Source organism: Nomascus leucogenys, chromosome 8 (genome assembly GCF_006542625.1).
Source record: "Nomascus leucogenys isolate Asia chromosome 8, Asia_NLE_v1, whole genome shotgun sequence".
NCBI lineage: Eukaryota > Metazoa > Chordata > Mammalia > Primates > Hylobatidae > Nomascus > Nomascus leucogenys.
Window position 1 is genome coordinate 74,528,808 of NC_044388.1, and position 16,895 is coordinate 74,545,702.

Sequence of the window (16,895 nt, forward strand, 5' to 3'; positions counted from 1 at the left end):
GGTGGAGCTCAGTTGGTTAATGTTTGCTCACCCCTCAGCTGTGCGCCCCAATTCATAACGTGCCACGGACAGGGACCGGTTACCAGTTGGTGGCCAGGGTAATGAGGACCCCTGGTACAGATGGTAGTCCGGCTATGTTGCCCAGGATGGTCTTGAAGCCTGGCCTGAATTAATTCTCCAACCTCAAGACTTTTCAGCTCAGCTGCATCACAACTTAAACCTATAGGTAACTGTCACAGAAACTTGTTTCCAGTGTTACGCCATCTTAAAATAATGTGGGTGGCTCTTAAAAGAGCCTTTGGGTTCTTTCCAAATCGGCCTCCCGAAAAACTCTTTACTTCTTAGATGTGGCCTTTCTAATATTAGCTTTATGATGTTGGGTCAATTTTGGCTTCGCAGCCCTTGCCTTCACTGGGCTTTTCTGCTGTTGCTTACCCTTGGCTCCTTTAGCCTTTCTCCCGCTCCTAACAGCTTTTTTAGGAGCTGTCGCCCTGGGCTTCTTGGCTCTCTTACTGGTTTTAGCAGTCTTTGGTGACTTGGAGTCCTTGGATAAAACCAGCTTCTTGGTCTTGGCAGAAACTGACTTTTTAGCCTTACTCTTGGTAGATTTAGGAATGACCTTCTTACTAAGCTTAAAGGAACCGGAGGCACCAGTACCCCTGGTTTGCACCAGGATTCCCTTGTTCACTAAGCTCTTGAGGGACAGTTTGATGCGGCTGTTATTCTTCTCCACGTCGTACCCAGCAGCGGCCAGTGCCTTCTTGAGCGCAGCCAGAGACATACCTACTCGTTCCTTTGACACTGAAAGGGCCTCGGTGATCAACTTGGACACAGAGAGGTTCGGCACTTTGCGACTTGCATTTGTCGAGCCAGCCGACTTCTTCCCTCGCTTCTTGGCTAAAAGTTTCTCCATAGCGGCTGGAACAGCACCGGCAGAAGATGCAGGCACGATTTCAGACATAACAGAGAAACGCAAGACGTAATAACCAGCGAAGAGCAAAAAACGCCACGGGGCCTCGGGGCCTTATATAGGGTAGGGCGCGCTGTGATTGGTGCATCACCTAGGCACCGCCCCCGCCCCTTGGAGGAGGAGTATTTGTGTTTGTTTTACCCGGAAAAGTTGACTATAACAAAACCCCTCTTTACAGAATCTCCCAGGGTCTAGTGCTGAATAATCTGCGGAAATTCATATTTCACATGACTTTTTGCTTTTTAATGAAAAATGACCCTGGATGCCAAAACTATTCGAGAAAGCCCTCGATTTTCAGTCAAATTCAAGGAGAGGAACAAAACTTCCCCTTTTCCTTGTAAATTAATAAGTAATTTTTGGCAGAAGATGTATTTCATCTCTTCAGAGTGGTCTTCCAAATGGATAGCTTCAAATCGGTAGAGGAAATAAATTATTCGCGCCATAATTTTTATTTAAAATTATTTATATATGTGAGGGAAGTAACACAGATCTCTTAGCTGTCTAATTGCGGAGTCAGAAGATGCTTATAGAATTGTCAAAAGACTGCAGAGGATGTCTTTATTTAGGCATGTGCAATCTAATAATGCATAATCCACAGGAACATGGGTTGTCTGTAATTAAAGGTGCTCCCAAGTCCCTGTAGCTTTATAGAGGACTCTCAAGGATGGGGTAATATCAAGATCTCACACATTATGTAAGATTGGCCATAATCAGGCCACTCTCATGACCGGTGCCCTCAACTGAGTTTTGCTTCAGGTTTCATTAATTGAAGTCCCCTCTATCCCCCTGCCCGCCCCTACCTCCCCAGATAAACAGACACAGTCCCTCCCCTAAATTAACTATAAAACATGAAGTAGGAACTCTAGACTCAAGAACCTACTAGAAACTACAGACCCCATGTCTAACAAGACTGGGCGGGTTGGCTGGGTGCAGTGGTTCATGCCTGTAATCCCAGCACTTCGGGAGGCTGGAGGCCAGGAGTTCAAGACTAGGTTGGCCTGGTTCCTACCAAAAAAAATAAATAAATTAGCTGGGCGTGGTGGCACATGCCTGCAGTCCCAGCTTCTGGGTAGACTGAAGAGGATCACTTAGAGCCCAGGAGCTTGAGGTTGCAGCTACTGCACTCCAGCCTGGGCAGACCCTCATCTCTGAATTGCTTAATTAATTAACTGAGCTGGCAGATTTGGCTGCATAGCTGTGGGGAAAGGGTTGTTGGAATAATGTACAGTGTGCTCCCCTGAGCTTCTACTGGAACAGGTCTTTGTGAGAGGCCTGGAGACAAGAGCTTGCTCACAAAGGCCAAGGCCTTTCTGGGATGCTGAATGAGTTCAGTGTGGCCAGAGCATAGGGTCTCAGCAAAGGAAAGCTCCATAAGGGCCATTTTGTGAAGATCCCCAAATACTTGTGTGAGACATTTGGCAGATATTAGAAGTTTTGTTTTGTTTGGTTTGGTTTGGTTTGAGATAGAGTTTTGCTCTTGTTGCCCAGGCTGGAGTGCAGTGGTGTGATCTCAGCTCAGTGCAACCTCCACCTCCCAGGTTCAGGCAATTCTCCTGCCTCAGCCTCCCAATTAGCTGGGATTATAGGCGCCCACCACCACGCCTGGCTAATTTTTCGTATTTTTAGTAGAGATGGGTTTCATCATGTTGGCCAGGCTAGTCTCGAACTCCCCACCTCAGGTGATCTGCCTGCCTCTGCCTCCAAAGTGCTGGGAATACAGGCGTAAGCCGCCGCGTCGGGCAGACATTGGAAGTTTTTAAGCAGAGGATTTGTTGTATTGCTGTAGTTGTCTTGGGTTTAGATTTATTGCATAAACAATCATTATTGAGAAGGGCCCACAGTCAGAGGTTGGGAGTCTGTTGCAATAGTCTCAGAAGAATGGCAAAGACCTTGCCTAAGGGGACAGTGTGGTAAAGGAGAGTCTACATTTCAAGTATTTCTGAAACAAAACCCAAAAGACTTCAAACTTCTGATTGCAAAGTGAGATAGAAAAGTTTCTTTCTCTCTCTCTCTGTTATACCCATACACACACACATATGCATAAACACCTGAAAAAAAAAAAAAATTCAGGAAACAGGCCAGGTAAGGTGGCTCATGCCTATAATCCCATAAATTTGGGAGGCTGAGGCTAGTGGATCACTAGAGCCCAGGAGTTCAAGGCTAGCCTAAGCACATAGCAAGACCCTGTCTCTACAATTAAAAAATTACCTGGGTGTGGTGGCACGTATCTGTGGTCCCAGTTACTCAAAAGGCTGAGGTGGGAGAATCACTTGGGCCCAGGAGGTCAAGGCTGCAGTGAGCATGATTGTGCCACTGCACTTCAGCCTGGACAACGGAGCAAGACCTTGTCTCAAAAAAAAAATTTTTTTTTTTTTTTTTTTTTTTTTTTTTTTCAGAAAAAAATACTATCTTAAGCATCAGCACTTTAGTATGTTTTATTGTGGACTAGTTCATTTTTAAAAGAACACTAGGTTGGAAATCATGAGATTGACTTCACAACTCACTAAAGCACTGTGTCACTCAGTTTGGAAATTATTTCTCCTTAGAGAGATTACAGGTGCATCTTTTCTGAGCACCTGTATGTTTTTACATTTGTTTGGCTTCTCTGACTTTTGATAATTTCTGAGCATTGTACTATTAAATATTACTGGCTAGGGGTCAAATTGTGGATCAGGTTTACAAGTTGACAGATATGTTACTCCATTGCTTTAAAACTAACACAGAATTAGAGAATTTAGAAAATTCTTACATTCCATAATTTAAGACCCAGAAAAAAAAAGATTCATATTTTGCATTAGATAGCTAAAATGGTACCATAAAAGCAAATTATATCCACATATATATAGTATATGGTGCTTCTCCTGTGCCAGTCACTATCCTAAGTTTTTCTCCCCCTCCCCCAAAAATGTAGGAATTAACTTTATAGATGAAGAAACTGAGGCACAGGAATGTCACATGACTTGCCCAAAGGAAATTCAGTCTTCCTTTTTCAATTTTTTTTTCTTTTTACTTTGCTGCAGAGTCTCGCTGTGTTGCCCAGGATGGTCTTGAACTCCTGGACTCAAGCGATCCTCCTTTTTCAGCCTCTCAAAGTGCTGGGATTATAGGCATAAGCCACTGTGCCCAGTCAGGAAATTCAGTCTTCTAAACATTCATTATTGAAATAGTACTTCCATAAACATTTTCTTAGATAAACTTTGGCATCTCTAACTTCTAAGTAGCAAAGTCATGGAAACAGTCACAAAGAAAATAACGATTTTCTTTTAAAAATAATAAATTCTTATCTCTGGTGATAAGTATACAGCCCATTTTTTAAAGTATTAATTTTACATTCCAGTTTGGTTTTTCAAATGTTTACCATATATTTCTTTTTCTACATATGTGTGTGAGTGAATAAAATAAAGGCATCTACAGATTTTTACATGTTCAGTGAGATTAGCAGGGTTTCACTTGATAGCACTCTTACCATATTCACTTCTTGGCTTTTCCTGATATCTAACATTTTTAAAACGAGTACTCCCTTTTCATATGATTCTTCCTTTTTCAGGCACTATTTTTGAACTTTATATTTGATTGGCAATAATTTTTACAGACATTATTTTACAATTAACTTTAACTCTGTTCAAATGATTTCTTCATTTTCAAGTATTTTATTTGAACTGCTTTTTTTTGTTCAACTACCGAGTATTTAATTTGTCTGTTTTGTAGAAAGGGTATGTAGATAAGTCCATGTTTTGTAAAAGTTGTCTCTAAAAATCTAACAAGTGTAATTATGATGCTATTACAGGGCTGAGAGATGCAGAAAAAAAAAAAACACTAAAAAAATTTTTTTTTAAGTATTACTTGCTCTCTAAAGAATTTACCATCTATTTTGGGAGATAAAATCCAAACATAAGCAATGACAACAGTTGTTATTATTGCTTAAATCAATGTCCAAGACAATAATTGACCCCAAGGTAGGGAAATCACTGAAAGAGTGTAGCAGAGAGGGTGTCCTCTCTGTTCAGATGAGCCTGAATAATTTGTTCAGTAGGTTTCTGCTACTCATTTATAAACTGCACATCTTCTATATATAGTCCTGGAAAATGTCTAAGAGGAGAGAGGAACTAAGATCAGGGCCACCATTTAATTAGGAAGTTCCGGAAGTACCTGACCTGGAAGAAAGATTAGCATAGCTGAAAATCACCCATAGGGGAAACATCTAGGTGGTAATCTTATTTCCGTTCCACCTGACATTTCAACTTCTCTTTTCAGCTATAAGTATATAAGTACTTACATGTAAGTAAAGAAATGTACCCACATCATGTTGTTTTTTATTCTATGCTTAACATGTATAATGTTAACAACACAGACTTGATGTCCAAAACATTTCTATGAACAGCTCATTACTCGATGACTGAAATAATTTTTCCAAGCCACATGGAGGCTAATGAGTCAGTTTTTGAAAGCAAGGAGAGAAAAACATTAGAATTTAGGGTGACATTTCTCTTGCGTTGTAATCCAGAATACAGAAGGCAGAAAAAAGCAGAAAATCTCTCTTCTTAAATTTTCTGAAAACCAAGGTGTGCATTAAGATGGTACATGCCTACTTCCCTTTGCCTTTACCCTTTTTTCCTGCATGGAACATAGATATGACCCCTAGACATGCTGCAGATGACCATGAGGTTGAAAGCTACATGGAAGATGGTTAACACAGGATGATAGAAGAGACTTGCATACTTGGGCAGCCTAGACAGCTCCTGCCAGCCCCCAACAAAACAGCCTAGCCGTCTTGCCAATCGAGAAAAACAAATCCCTTCTGGCTAACCCACTGTAAGTGAATTTCTGTAAAATGTGGCCCAATGTATCCATAATTGATATACAAATATTAGTTTAGTGGGTGGCACCTCTCCATGAGCATGTCGACTTCATGAGACTGAGATTTTTGACTGTCATGTGCAATTGTCCCATTACAGTGCCTGGTGCATGGGAACAGCTCAACTGTGCATACCCATTGAAGAAATAGATGCATGGTCAATCGAATTTCCAGGTATATCTCATATCTTTCCATTAAAAAAGTAAATGTACAGCATATCTCCTTCCAGTTTATTTGTCTCTCTAGGACCAATTTACAGTCTATCAGCAGTGCGTGAGCACCTGTTTCACCACATATACAAACCCCTCCAAGACTGTAAGGATATCATTAAGCTTTGTATCACTGTCAGTTAAGTGGCAAGCATAGTTTTCTACATACTTTGCATTTTTGTTTTTCATGAGGTTCAATATTTTACATGGGTGAGTTGTTAGAACATATTTATTCAAGATGAGGCATTTGTCTCCTGGTAAGACATCTTGGTCTAATGCTGACTCTGGGGTGTGGACATTTGGCTGTTGACTGTGAGGTGGCTATCCACATGTGGAGTGGAGGAGTCTTGGCCTTGGATTGAGGAGAACAAGGTCAGCTTCTCACCTCACTTGTTTCTGGCTTTTGTGACCTTGGACAAGTTTAACTTTTATCTCTCCTAGTCTTAGTTTTATTGTCTGTAAGTGACAGCAATGATGCTGTCTTTGTTGGCTTGGGCTGCCATAACAAAATACCATAGATTGTGTGGTTTAAACAACAAAATTTTCTCACAGTTCTGGAGGCTGGAAGTCTCAGAGCAGGGTATAGCATGGCTGGATTCTGGTGAGAGCTCTCTTGCTGGCTTGTAGAGTGCTACCTTCTCACTGTGAGAGCTCACATAGCCTTTCCTCAGTATATGTGCAGAGCTCTCTCTCTTCCTCTTTTTTTTTTCTTTTAAATAAATTATTTAATTTGGAAGACCAAGTGCAGAATCTTCCTCTTCTTATAAGGCCACCAATCCTATCCAGTTAGGAACCCATCCTACTGACTTCATTTAACCTTAATTACCTCTTATAAGTCCTGTCTAGGAATAGAGTCATATTGGGGTTTATGGCTTCAATATATGAATTTGGGGGGATGGGGAGACAATTCAGTCCATAGTAAACACTTTCTCAAAGAGTAGTTATAATGTTTGTAAGAGAAAATGTAGGTAAAAGTAGTTTCAGTTGCATGCAGCTAAATGCAGTTTAGTATCCCTTCAGAGTCCTCCGCAGAAGAGGCACCTGATAAATATTTATTTGGCCTTAACCTAAGGTATTATTCTTTATATAGTGCCTTCCCATGTAATGACTGATAATCATGTTTATCATTTTGCAGCGCAGTTTATTTCTTATAGGGTCATGGCTAACAAGAAACATGGGAAAAATGACCCTCAGTAATAGAGTAATTAAAATAAAGAAATGTAATTTCAATTTTTTGTCTTTTGGGGGCCTATTAGGTTAACAATGATTTTAAAAATTTATTGTAAATATGAGTGCTATAAAACAGGAATTTCCATATTATGCTGGGATTATAAATTGGTATGATCCTGAATAGCAATTTGGGAATGTATATGTTAAGAACCTTAAAAAATGTTTTTCACTTTTGATTTAGTATTTCCACTTCATGAAGTCTATCCTTAGGAAATAATATTTGAACAAAGATTTATGTACAAAGATGTGTGAGCTGTATAATCTATAATATAATGCATAAAAATGGGAATCAATCGAAGTAGTCAATAACGAATACATAATTATCAATACATCCATAAATTATACATCCGTAAAAAATTTTCTAAGTATATTTATCTAAATACATATCATATGACACCTAAATTTATTTTATATATGACACATGATGTGAGATATGTATATATGAATATGAATATATATGATATACATATAAAAAGAATAGGAGATACTAGGAGTTATTTTAATTTTGTCTTTATGTTTCTCGAGTCATAAATTTCTATGAAGAACATTTTAATAGTTTTATGCATAGAAAAAAAGCTAATTTTTCTTAGCCAGGTGTTCATTTGTCCTTCTTTGATAGTTCAAAATACCTCCATTTATCTTCTTCTACGATCACTCATTTTCATTGGTTTATTTGCAAGATGAAACAGTGTCCAGCAGCGACGACCGCTGGAAAAGATATGTCTAAAAGCTGTTGTCTCCCCCTGGAGAAAAGAGAGAGAGTGATTGATTCACTTCTGTAATTTATCAGATATGAGATATTGTATTTGACTATGAGAACAATGATAATGATGATGGCTGAAGTTCATTGGATGTTTGCTCTGTGCCAGGCAGTGTTTTAAGCACTTTACATAATAGATACCAATGCATTTAGTTGTTGCAACAACCTTATGCGATACCTACTGTCATTCTCCCTGCGTTATAGATGAGGAAATTAAGGCACAGAGAGGTTAAGTTTCCCAGGTAGCACAGCTGTTGGATAGTGAGCCTGTGCAGTAAACCCACACCCTCTAGCCCTTGAATCCCTGTACGCTCTTAAAAGATGAATGTAACCTAGTCAGTGTCCTAAAGTTCCATTTGATCTAACCTTGAAGGATAAGAGTTTGTCCAGCGAGGAAAAAAGACTTAGTGTTTTTCATAAAGAAGATAACAGCGACAAAGGCCAGGCTGTAGGGACTGTCTGATTTTTAGAGCACTCTCTCTAAACCCTCCAACATGCTCTTACTCTGTTGCCTGCTGAGCATCTTTGATCCACTCTTGAGGCTAGCAGTTTTCCTTCCATTCAGGATCTCAGAACGTGTATTGTCTCTGCACAATTTTTAAACGTGCAATTTTATTTTTTAATTGTTAAAAATATATTTATTTCAGTGCACTGAAGCTCAAATCTGTGTGTTTTAAAATCTAGTGTCCAAGGTTCATTATCCCAATTGTTTAAGCAAGTCTAACAACAAAAGGGGCACATTTTAATTTTCAATTTTTTTTTGTTCTAGCCTACAGCTGAGTTTGGGCCAATAACAGTAGACAAAAAAGTGAAAAGAAAACTAAGGACAAGAAAATAAAGGAAGGGAGAATGAGGGGAGAGGAGGGAGAAAAGTGAAAACAAAAGTTTATTCATATTTCTCTTGAATCCAATTCTTTTACCGTTTGAAAACTTGATATGGTCAGAGAATAAGCCTAGAATTTTAAGTGATGAGGATAAGGTTTTACCACAGGTAGCTTCCTCTACATAGGTCTACTTCCTCATAGAATGAGAGAAGCCCCATCATTTCTGCTCTTTTACCCTTCTGAGCCAGCAGCAAGGAGATCTACTATCAAGGCACGAACAACTGTAGAAACACGAGACCAGATGTCTCTATTAATTATTCTACAAATTGCGCACTGGATGAATTACATGAATCTTTAAATCAGCAAATCAAAGTCCCATTATTATTACATATTTTTTCCTCCTCAGAACTGAGGTGGGGCGGGGTACAGTGACTCACGCTAGTAATCCCAACAATTTGGGAGGCTGAGGCAGGAGGATCACTTAAGCCCAGGAGTTTGAGACCAGCCTGGGCAACATAGTAAGACCCCATCTCTACAAAAAACTTTTTAAAAAATTAGCTTGGCATGGTGCTGTGCACCTGCTGTGGTTCCAGATACTCAGGAGGCTGAGGCAGGAGGATGGCTTCAGCCCAGAAGGTGGAGGTTACAATGAGATGTGATTGCGCCACTACACTCCAGCCTGGCAGCCTGGGCAACAAAGTGAGACCCTGTCTCTGAAAAAAAGAACTGAGGTCAGGGAGTAGTAAGAAAGAGGCTCATTCTCCAGATTTACTCCCTTTTTCTTAATTACAATGAACTCATGATACTTGAGGATATGTCAAACTGATCTTCAGACCCCAAAGAAATTACTCAGAGCCTAGAATATCTTTCAGGAAATGTTACAGTGGTATACTCTACTCAATTTAATTTTATGCTTGGTCATCCAGGATTACACAGGCTAAAGGTAGGAAAAGTTTCACTAATTTTTAATGTTTTTAAATTTAGGACTACTGGGATTATCTGTCAATGTGCTGACTATATATATCCTTCCAAATCTGGAAGATTTAAGAGAAATGACAGTTATTCTTTAAGTCCTTAGGAATATGCCCAGAGAGCTAATTTCATATATTCAGGGAAAAAAAAGTGTATTTTTTCTCAACCTGTTGGACCTCAGTAAACATATTATGATCAACTGGCATTTTTATATCAAATAATTTATGAAATTCTTATAATTTACAGAAGGCCAACTCCTACCAAAGTCTTCAGTCATAAGCTGCTTCAAGTCCTTTTAGGAGTGTAAAGATGGTTATAAATAAAATTTGTCAAACAGCAGTAAACACAGTGGTTTACATGCATTAAGGATCTTTAATCTTTACATACTTCTAGAAGGTAGGTGCTATTACCATCACCCTTAAGGTATAGAGAAGGATACTAATGCACAGAGAGATTAAATGACCTGCCTCAGAGTCCCACATCTGATATGTGGTGATCTGGGAGTCAAACTTGGAGTTTGTCTCCAGAGGCTTCACTTTTTGTCATCATTGAGCAATGCTGTGCAGCCATTTTACTAGCATGATACCATGTCTGGAACTAGTGTTCTATAGGTGCTATTTCATTTAATCTTCACCCCATCTTTATGAGTAGGGCAATTATTACCACTCTATAGGCTCAGGGTAGTTGAGTTTGTCAAACTGTGACTCAAAGACATTTAATTTTTGGCATACTATTTACTTATGCACAAGGTATATCAAGCAATGGACTGATCTCACTCAACAAAGTATTTTAAAAAGATGATTTATAAAATAGAAATGGGAGAAAAAAACTATAAACTGTCTAGGAATAGGGTGTTATGTTTGCACATTATTTTCAGTAGAGAAGAGTTTAGTATGGATGCTCTCTTCTTGTATAAACCAAGAATGTTAAAAGAAAACAATTAGTGATTCTCTAGAAACAATTCGTGATTCTCTAGAAACACTTAAGATTGGCTGTGCAGCACTGTGGCTATCTCTGTGTAATATTTTCCACTGACAATCAACATTTCCATGTTAGGTAGGCCATGTCTTCACGATTTCTGGCACCAGAGTTTTTCAACTCCTCCATTTTTGGTAAAAATATCTCATAAAGGAGCAAGTCTAACCATGTGAGTTTGTTTAGTTTTTTTTTTTTTTTGAAAATGGCTTTGTAACAACATTTAATAATTTGCATATTAGAGAAGTACAGAAGTAGGGCAAAAAAAAAGTTATGAGGGTAATTACAAATATTATAAGAATTCCTTAAAATCCAAATTGTCTCCAAGAATTTAATTGGCTTGTCTTAGTTAGATGAATAGGTCTCAAAGATCAGTTTGGTCAACTTTAGTTAAACAAGTTCATTTTTCCTAATTGATTATTTTGACTCAAATGTGGGCCATAGGCAGAAATAAATTTTCTAGTAAATATTCTTATTTAGGAACTTTTAGTCAAGGTACAAAGGTCCTTGTTACAAACCTGCAAAAAGTTAGCATGCCAATCTCTTAGTAAAATATAACCGAGATTTGTTTATTTGCTTGTTTTTTAATACTTGGGAGGACCAGATCAAAATTTCATCACTGAAAAGACAGCTAATGGAGAAAAGGACAAAACAGAATAATACCACAGGTAAAGGAAGGAAGAAGCTGTCTATTTCAGACCTCATCTTCATCTGTAGACTTTGAAGAGGAAACTTCCTACTTCCAGAATTCTGGAGGTCTTTTAATGAATCTCAGAACTGTATTTTTAGTGATAGTGTATTTCTCAGTGAGATTCCAAATGTGTTTACAACTGGGAAGCACATATCCATCTGCTCTGAAGTATAAAAGCAGTATTTGTTGTTTGAAGTACTGAAAATGGAGGTTTCAGCATTGTTATAATGTTGTCAGAGAAGATTGGTTATTACATTAAGATATGAATATAAATCATGGCTATATAAAAATAAGAAAAAGATTGAAGTCTTATTTTAGAGTGACAATCCATAGTAAATTGAATGTACCACATTAACAGTAACAGCTTTTTAAATAAGTAAAGGCTCAAGGTAGTCATTATCTTGAATGCTTACCTGTGTTTCTCTGTAGCTATAGTACTCGATAGAGTCAGAGCTGTTTGGATTAACCATAGCCCTTAAACAAAGCAGGCAATTGTGTTCCCTCATAGGCATGAAGAAAACAGAGGCAGTCATCCAAAACCTGCATGGTCCTCTAGGCCCACACGTATACAGTACGTGATTTACAAATCTAAAGTGGCAAAAGCAACGGTATCTATTCTAAGGCAATCATATGTTCTCTTATCTGTTTATCAATGGTTATTCTAAACTGTGTAAAAATGTTATTTGCATAAACTACACTGTTTCTTGTGATTTGTATTTTGTACCTTCCAATTTAGACATTGTCCAGGTATCCAAAGATTGAGCACTAATTTACTCAATTTAATAATATTCACCTAAATTCTTAAAGTTATCATACATTGTGAACTGAGTACTTAAGCTCACATTGAATCCTTATAATTAGTAACATAAAATTTAATTCCATTTTTTAAAATGACATTATCTATTATGATTTAATTTGGTTCAATGAATAATTTACAATTTTAAAATTATAAATAAAATGATGTTAACTCATTTAACCAGTACAACTAGTAGAAATTTAGTAAATTCAAATTAAATTAGCTTTTGTTTTTGTTTTTTAGAACATGAACCCTAAACTTGTGTATACTATAATATTATGCTAATATTATTTTTACATTATAATAAAGAAGCCATTTTTTAAATTAAATTATTAAGCCAATTTGTCCAAAAAATAATATTGATTAGATGTATTATATATTTTCCCTATAAAAAAACTAATAAAAGAGGTATTAATATTTTTAAGTTATTTAAAAATTGTGAAGTTTTTTTTTTTTTACAAAATACTTTAACCTGTTAACTAAGACCACTAATGAAACTCACAGTTAAACTTTTTTTCTCTGAATTACAACTTAAAGAGGTAGCACATTTAAAGCACAAGGAAAATTTTTGATTTTTTTTTAGACAAATGAGTTTATTTAAATTGATGTATTTTAAGTCTTTATGTAAGCCAACTAAAATTTAAGATTACATTATAATTTATTAATTCCCGTAAGTGGATAATTTCACAATTATTTAAATTCATAAAATAAGATAGTCTTTTCTGGGCACGGTGGCTCACACCTGTAATCCCATCACTTTGGGAGGCCAAGGTGGATCACCTGAGTTCCAGACCAGTTTGGCCAAGATGGCAAAACCCCATTTCTATTAAAAATGCAAAAATTAACCAGGCGTGGTGGTGCGCCTGTAATCCCAGCTACTGGGGAGGCTGACGCAGGAGAATCGCTAGAACCCTGGAGGCGGAGTTTGCAGTGAGCCAAGATTGTGCCACTGCACCCCAGCCTGGGCCACAGAGCAAAATTCTGTCTCAAAAAAAAAAAAAAAAAAAAAAAAAAAGGATAGTCTCGGTCTTATTGCCAATTAGAAAAGCTAACCGTGCTAATAGAACAGAATTTAAAGTGGGTAAAAACAGAGCCATAGGTTATCTATTTAGCATGTTGATCAGTTAAAGAAATAAAAGTATGTAATTAAGATCAGAGGTCCTCAGGTGGTACCATTGCTGAGAATATGAATAATTCTCTGATTCTCAGTTTAGTAGAAAATTCTAGTTTCCAGCGTCATATCCCTTACAATAAACTCATTAAGGTTTAGAAAATATTAAATCTTTGTTTTATTCAGATATTGAAAGCACTCTTATTTTCCTGACTCAATAGTCCAATTTGTAACAACATGTTTCTTCTGTCCTCTAACCTTAAAGAACCTGAAGGGGCAATAATGTGAAATTACTAAAATTAATAATAAGCTGTAGAGCCTCTGGCATAGCAGTTATTGAGACCAGACATTCGGTTTCCTTGATTTCCTTTTTGTCTCCTGTTAGACGACCTAACACTTTCTTAAAGTCAAAAGTTAAAACAGGGCAGCCATTTTATATTCATATCATCTTAACACAGGAATACTGGTTTTGCAGATATCGACAACTATTTGGACTCAAAAAATTCAAGTTTTGGAAGGTGTAAAGAGGCATACAAGCACAAAACATCAAATCCCATGTAAAGTCAGAAAGAAAAACACCAACTCTAACCCTGTGTTCTCACAGAGAATATCAACATCTTCAAACAAAAACACCCCAAAAAAAGTTAATAAATAAACCAGATTTCCTGTCCTCTCCACTGACTAATCACTTAATGATGTGACCAGAAAACCAGAATTCAAATTCTACTACTGCTACCAATATGCAACCAATCAGCCAAGTCCAATTAGAATAACCAAAACAAGAAACAAACGCAGACGATAAACTTTTAGCATGCAAAAGCCAAAGGAAGGTGAACAGAAAACTCAAAGGGTCCAGGGATAGACAAGCTGTTTCCAAGTCACACATTTCTGTTGGTTCTTATTGTATGACTCACATTAACACTGTCTTGGTGGAAAATTCAGAAATAAATGACCAAGAAGTTAATAATTTGCTTACTGGGTACTTGTACAGAAGAGAGAACAAGCAATAGAATTATTTCATCTAACACAGGCAAAAACATAATTTATGTAAGAGAAAGGGGAAAAGACGGGGAAAGAATACTTAATTTTGTTTGCAGATTTTGGTTACACTGATTAGTTAGTTGGCAGGTAGGAGAGCGGTCAGTCTGAATGGGAATAAGTCTTTGACCAGGTCCATTAGAGGCACAGAAAAAAAACCATTTAGGCCCAGCGGGGTGGCTCATACCTGTAATCCCAGGACTTTGGGAGGCCAAGGCCGGCGGATCACCTGATGTACGGAGTTCGAGACCAGCCTGACCAACATGGAGAAACCTCATGTCTACTAAAAATACAAAATTAGCCAGGGTGTGGTGGCGCATGCCTGTAATCCCAGCTACTCCGGAGGCTGAGGCAGGAGAATGGCTTGACCCGGGAGGCGGAGGTTGCTGTGGGCCAAGATTGCACTACTGCACTCCAGCCTGGGAAACAAGAGAGAAACTTCGTCTCAAAAAAAAAAAAAAAAGAAAAAAAAAATTTACTTGTGAGGGACTCCGGAAATTTCATTTCTCATCAGAATCTCTCAGATAAGTTATCTAGGCAAGGCAGCCCGTGATTGCACAGCAGTGTTCAACTATAAGGCCTTGTCTGGCACCAAAGACGGGCCTTAGTTGATTTTCCGGATGTGAAAGAAATTGCAGATTTAAGATCACACAGTCCTTAAGTTAAATAACTGTAACCTAAATTACATGGTATTTAAATTTGTAAAAATCTGCTTTAACACTAATTTTATTTATTGTATATTCCCGGTTTTTAATGGAGAAAGCAAACTTCACTTCTAGGTGCTAAAAACGTGTTCTAGACTTGAATAAAAAGATGGGTAGACTGCTTCTAACCTTTCATCTTAAAATCTTTGCCGGGAAAAGACCATAAGTAAAATACTTAAGGGAATGTGGAATTTCCCAGGCCATAAAGCGGCCTGCAGTTGTCTAGGAAGCGAAGGTCCTCTGGGAGACACAGGGTATGTGCTAAGTTTAATGGCGTCTCCTCTTCATTCTCCCACCCAGAGCCTAGTCCTTACTGGCCTTCAGTTCAGTGTTGGAAGGCTTGTCAATTTACCCAGCAGTTAACAGTTGGCTTCTACTAAAGCAACTTTCAAACTTTTCCGCATGTTACAAGCCCCCTACGGAGATTTTAAGTTTCAATCAGGCAACACACCATTTATGGCTGACTGAGCACTGGGATTCAGTAAAATTTGATTTGAATCTTGAATAAACCAGTTGAATAGAATAAGATGTATGAAGCAACATCTGGCGCAGGGCTTAAATCTTTAGTTCTGTACTGCCTTAGTCTTGTTATCAAAACTGACGCATATTAGGTTAAAAGACTTTATTACCGCGGCAGTTGGAAACCCAGGAGACACAGCTTTCAGTATACTACGAAGGTGTGCGCCACGAAAACAGAGGAGGGGGTGTCCCTTCCTTAGACAGTTACTGCCCAGGTTCCCACTCCGGTCCGCTATGTAAATCAGCGTTTCAAACCAGCTTTCCCTCGAATGGTTAATATTAAAAATGACAGGACAGCCTATTGGCTGGAAGCTGGTGGCGAAATTATGACATTACGGCAACCGTTGATCCTGGCGACGTAGACAGCGACAGACAGCTGGGTCCGAAACCTAAGCGAGCCAGGTTTCTTCCGGGAACGCCGAGTTAGCAAGCAAAATGGCCGCTTGTCTCCATTTTAAATTTAAGCACAACGAATTGACCCCCCAAACCCATTTTTAATAGCTGGCTTCTTCCGGGTTCAGGCCCCTTTGTCCCTCTCTAAGCTGCAATATTTGTCCCCACCCCTCTCCAATCCCTACCTTCTAATACCCTCCCGCCGCCAAATAAAATTTGGCGTCTGGCCACAGCTCTTTTAGTGGGTATGTTGGTGGCTCTTAAAAGAGCCTTTGGGGTTAGGTGTTAAGACGCTTACTTGGAAAGTTTACTTAGAGCTCGTGTACTTGGTGACGGCCTTGGTGCCCTCCGACACGGCGTGCTTGGCCAGCTCTCCGGGAAGCAGCAGGCGCACCGCCGTCTGGATCTCCCTGGAAGTGATGGTCGACCGCTTGTTGTAATGCGCCAGGCGGGAAGCCTCGCCCGCGATGCGCTCAAATATGTCGTTAACGAAAGAATTCATGATGCCCATGGCCTTGGAAGAGATGCCAGTGTCGGGGTGGACCTGCTTCAGCACCTTGTATACGTACACAGAGTAACTCTCCTTCCGGCTGCGCTTGCGCTTCTTGCCATCTTTCTTCTGTGCCTTGGTGACCGCCTTCTTAGAGCCTTTCTTCGGGGCGGGAGCAGACTTGGCTGGCTCAGGCATCTTAAAACACCAGAAATGTGTCGAAAGTAAAGAGCAGATTTCTGCTACTTATAGGGCTTTTATGCTAATGAGGGATGGAGAGTACCTCTTAGTTAATTGGAAGACAAACTGCAGAGTTGTCATCCGTGGGCAGAGCTATGCAAATGAGGTATGAAAGTAC

At 38.7% G+C, this 16,895-nt stretch overlaps 2 protein-coding genes across 2 annotated transcripts; both read right to left on the bottom strand.

Moving 5' to 3' along the window:
* Positions 1 to 282: 282 nt before the first annotated feature.
* On the bottom strand, positions 283 to 993 carry H1-6 (H1.6 linker histone, cluster member). Its single transcript, XM_004088751.2, has one exon. It carries the CDS (start codon positions 959 to 961, stop codon positions 335 to 337), a length of 627 nt encoding a protein of 208 aa, XP_004088799.1. The 5' UTR covers positions 962 to 993; the 3' UTR covers positions 283 to 334.
* A 6,752-nt stretch (positions 994 to 7,745) lies between these two features.
* LOC100591193 (histone H2B type 1) lies at positions 7,746 to 16,874 on the bottom strand. The gene is made up of 2 exons (XM_003263258.4): positions 16,346 to 16,874; positions 7,746 to 8,007 (listed from the first exon to the last, which is right to left on the bottom strand). Exon 1 carries the CDS (start codon positions 16,733 to 16,735, stop codon positions 16,355 to 16,357), a length of 381 nt encoding a protein of 126 aa, XP_003263306.1. The 5' UTR covers positions 16,736 to 16,874; the 3' UTR covers positions 7,746 to 8,007; positions 16,346 to 16,354.
* Positions 16,875 to 16,895: the final 21 nt, after the last annotated feature.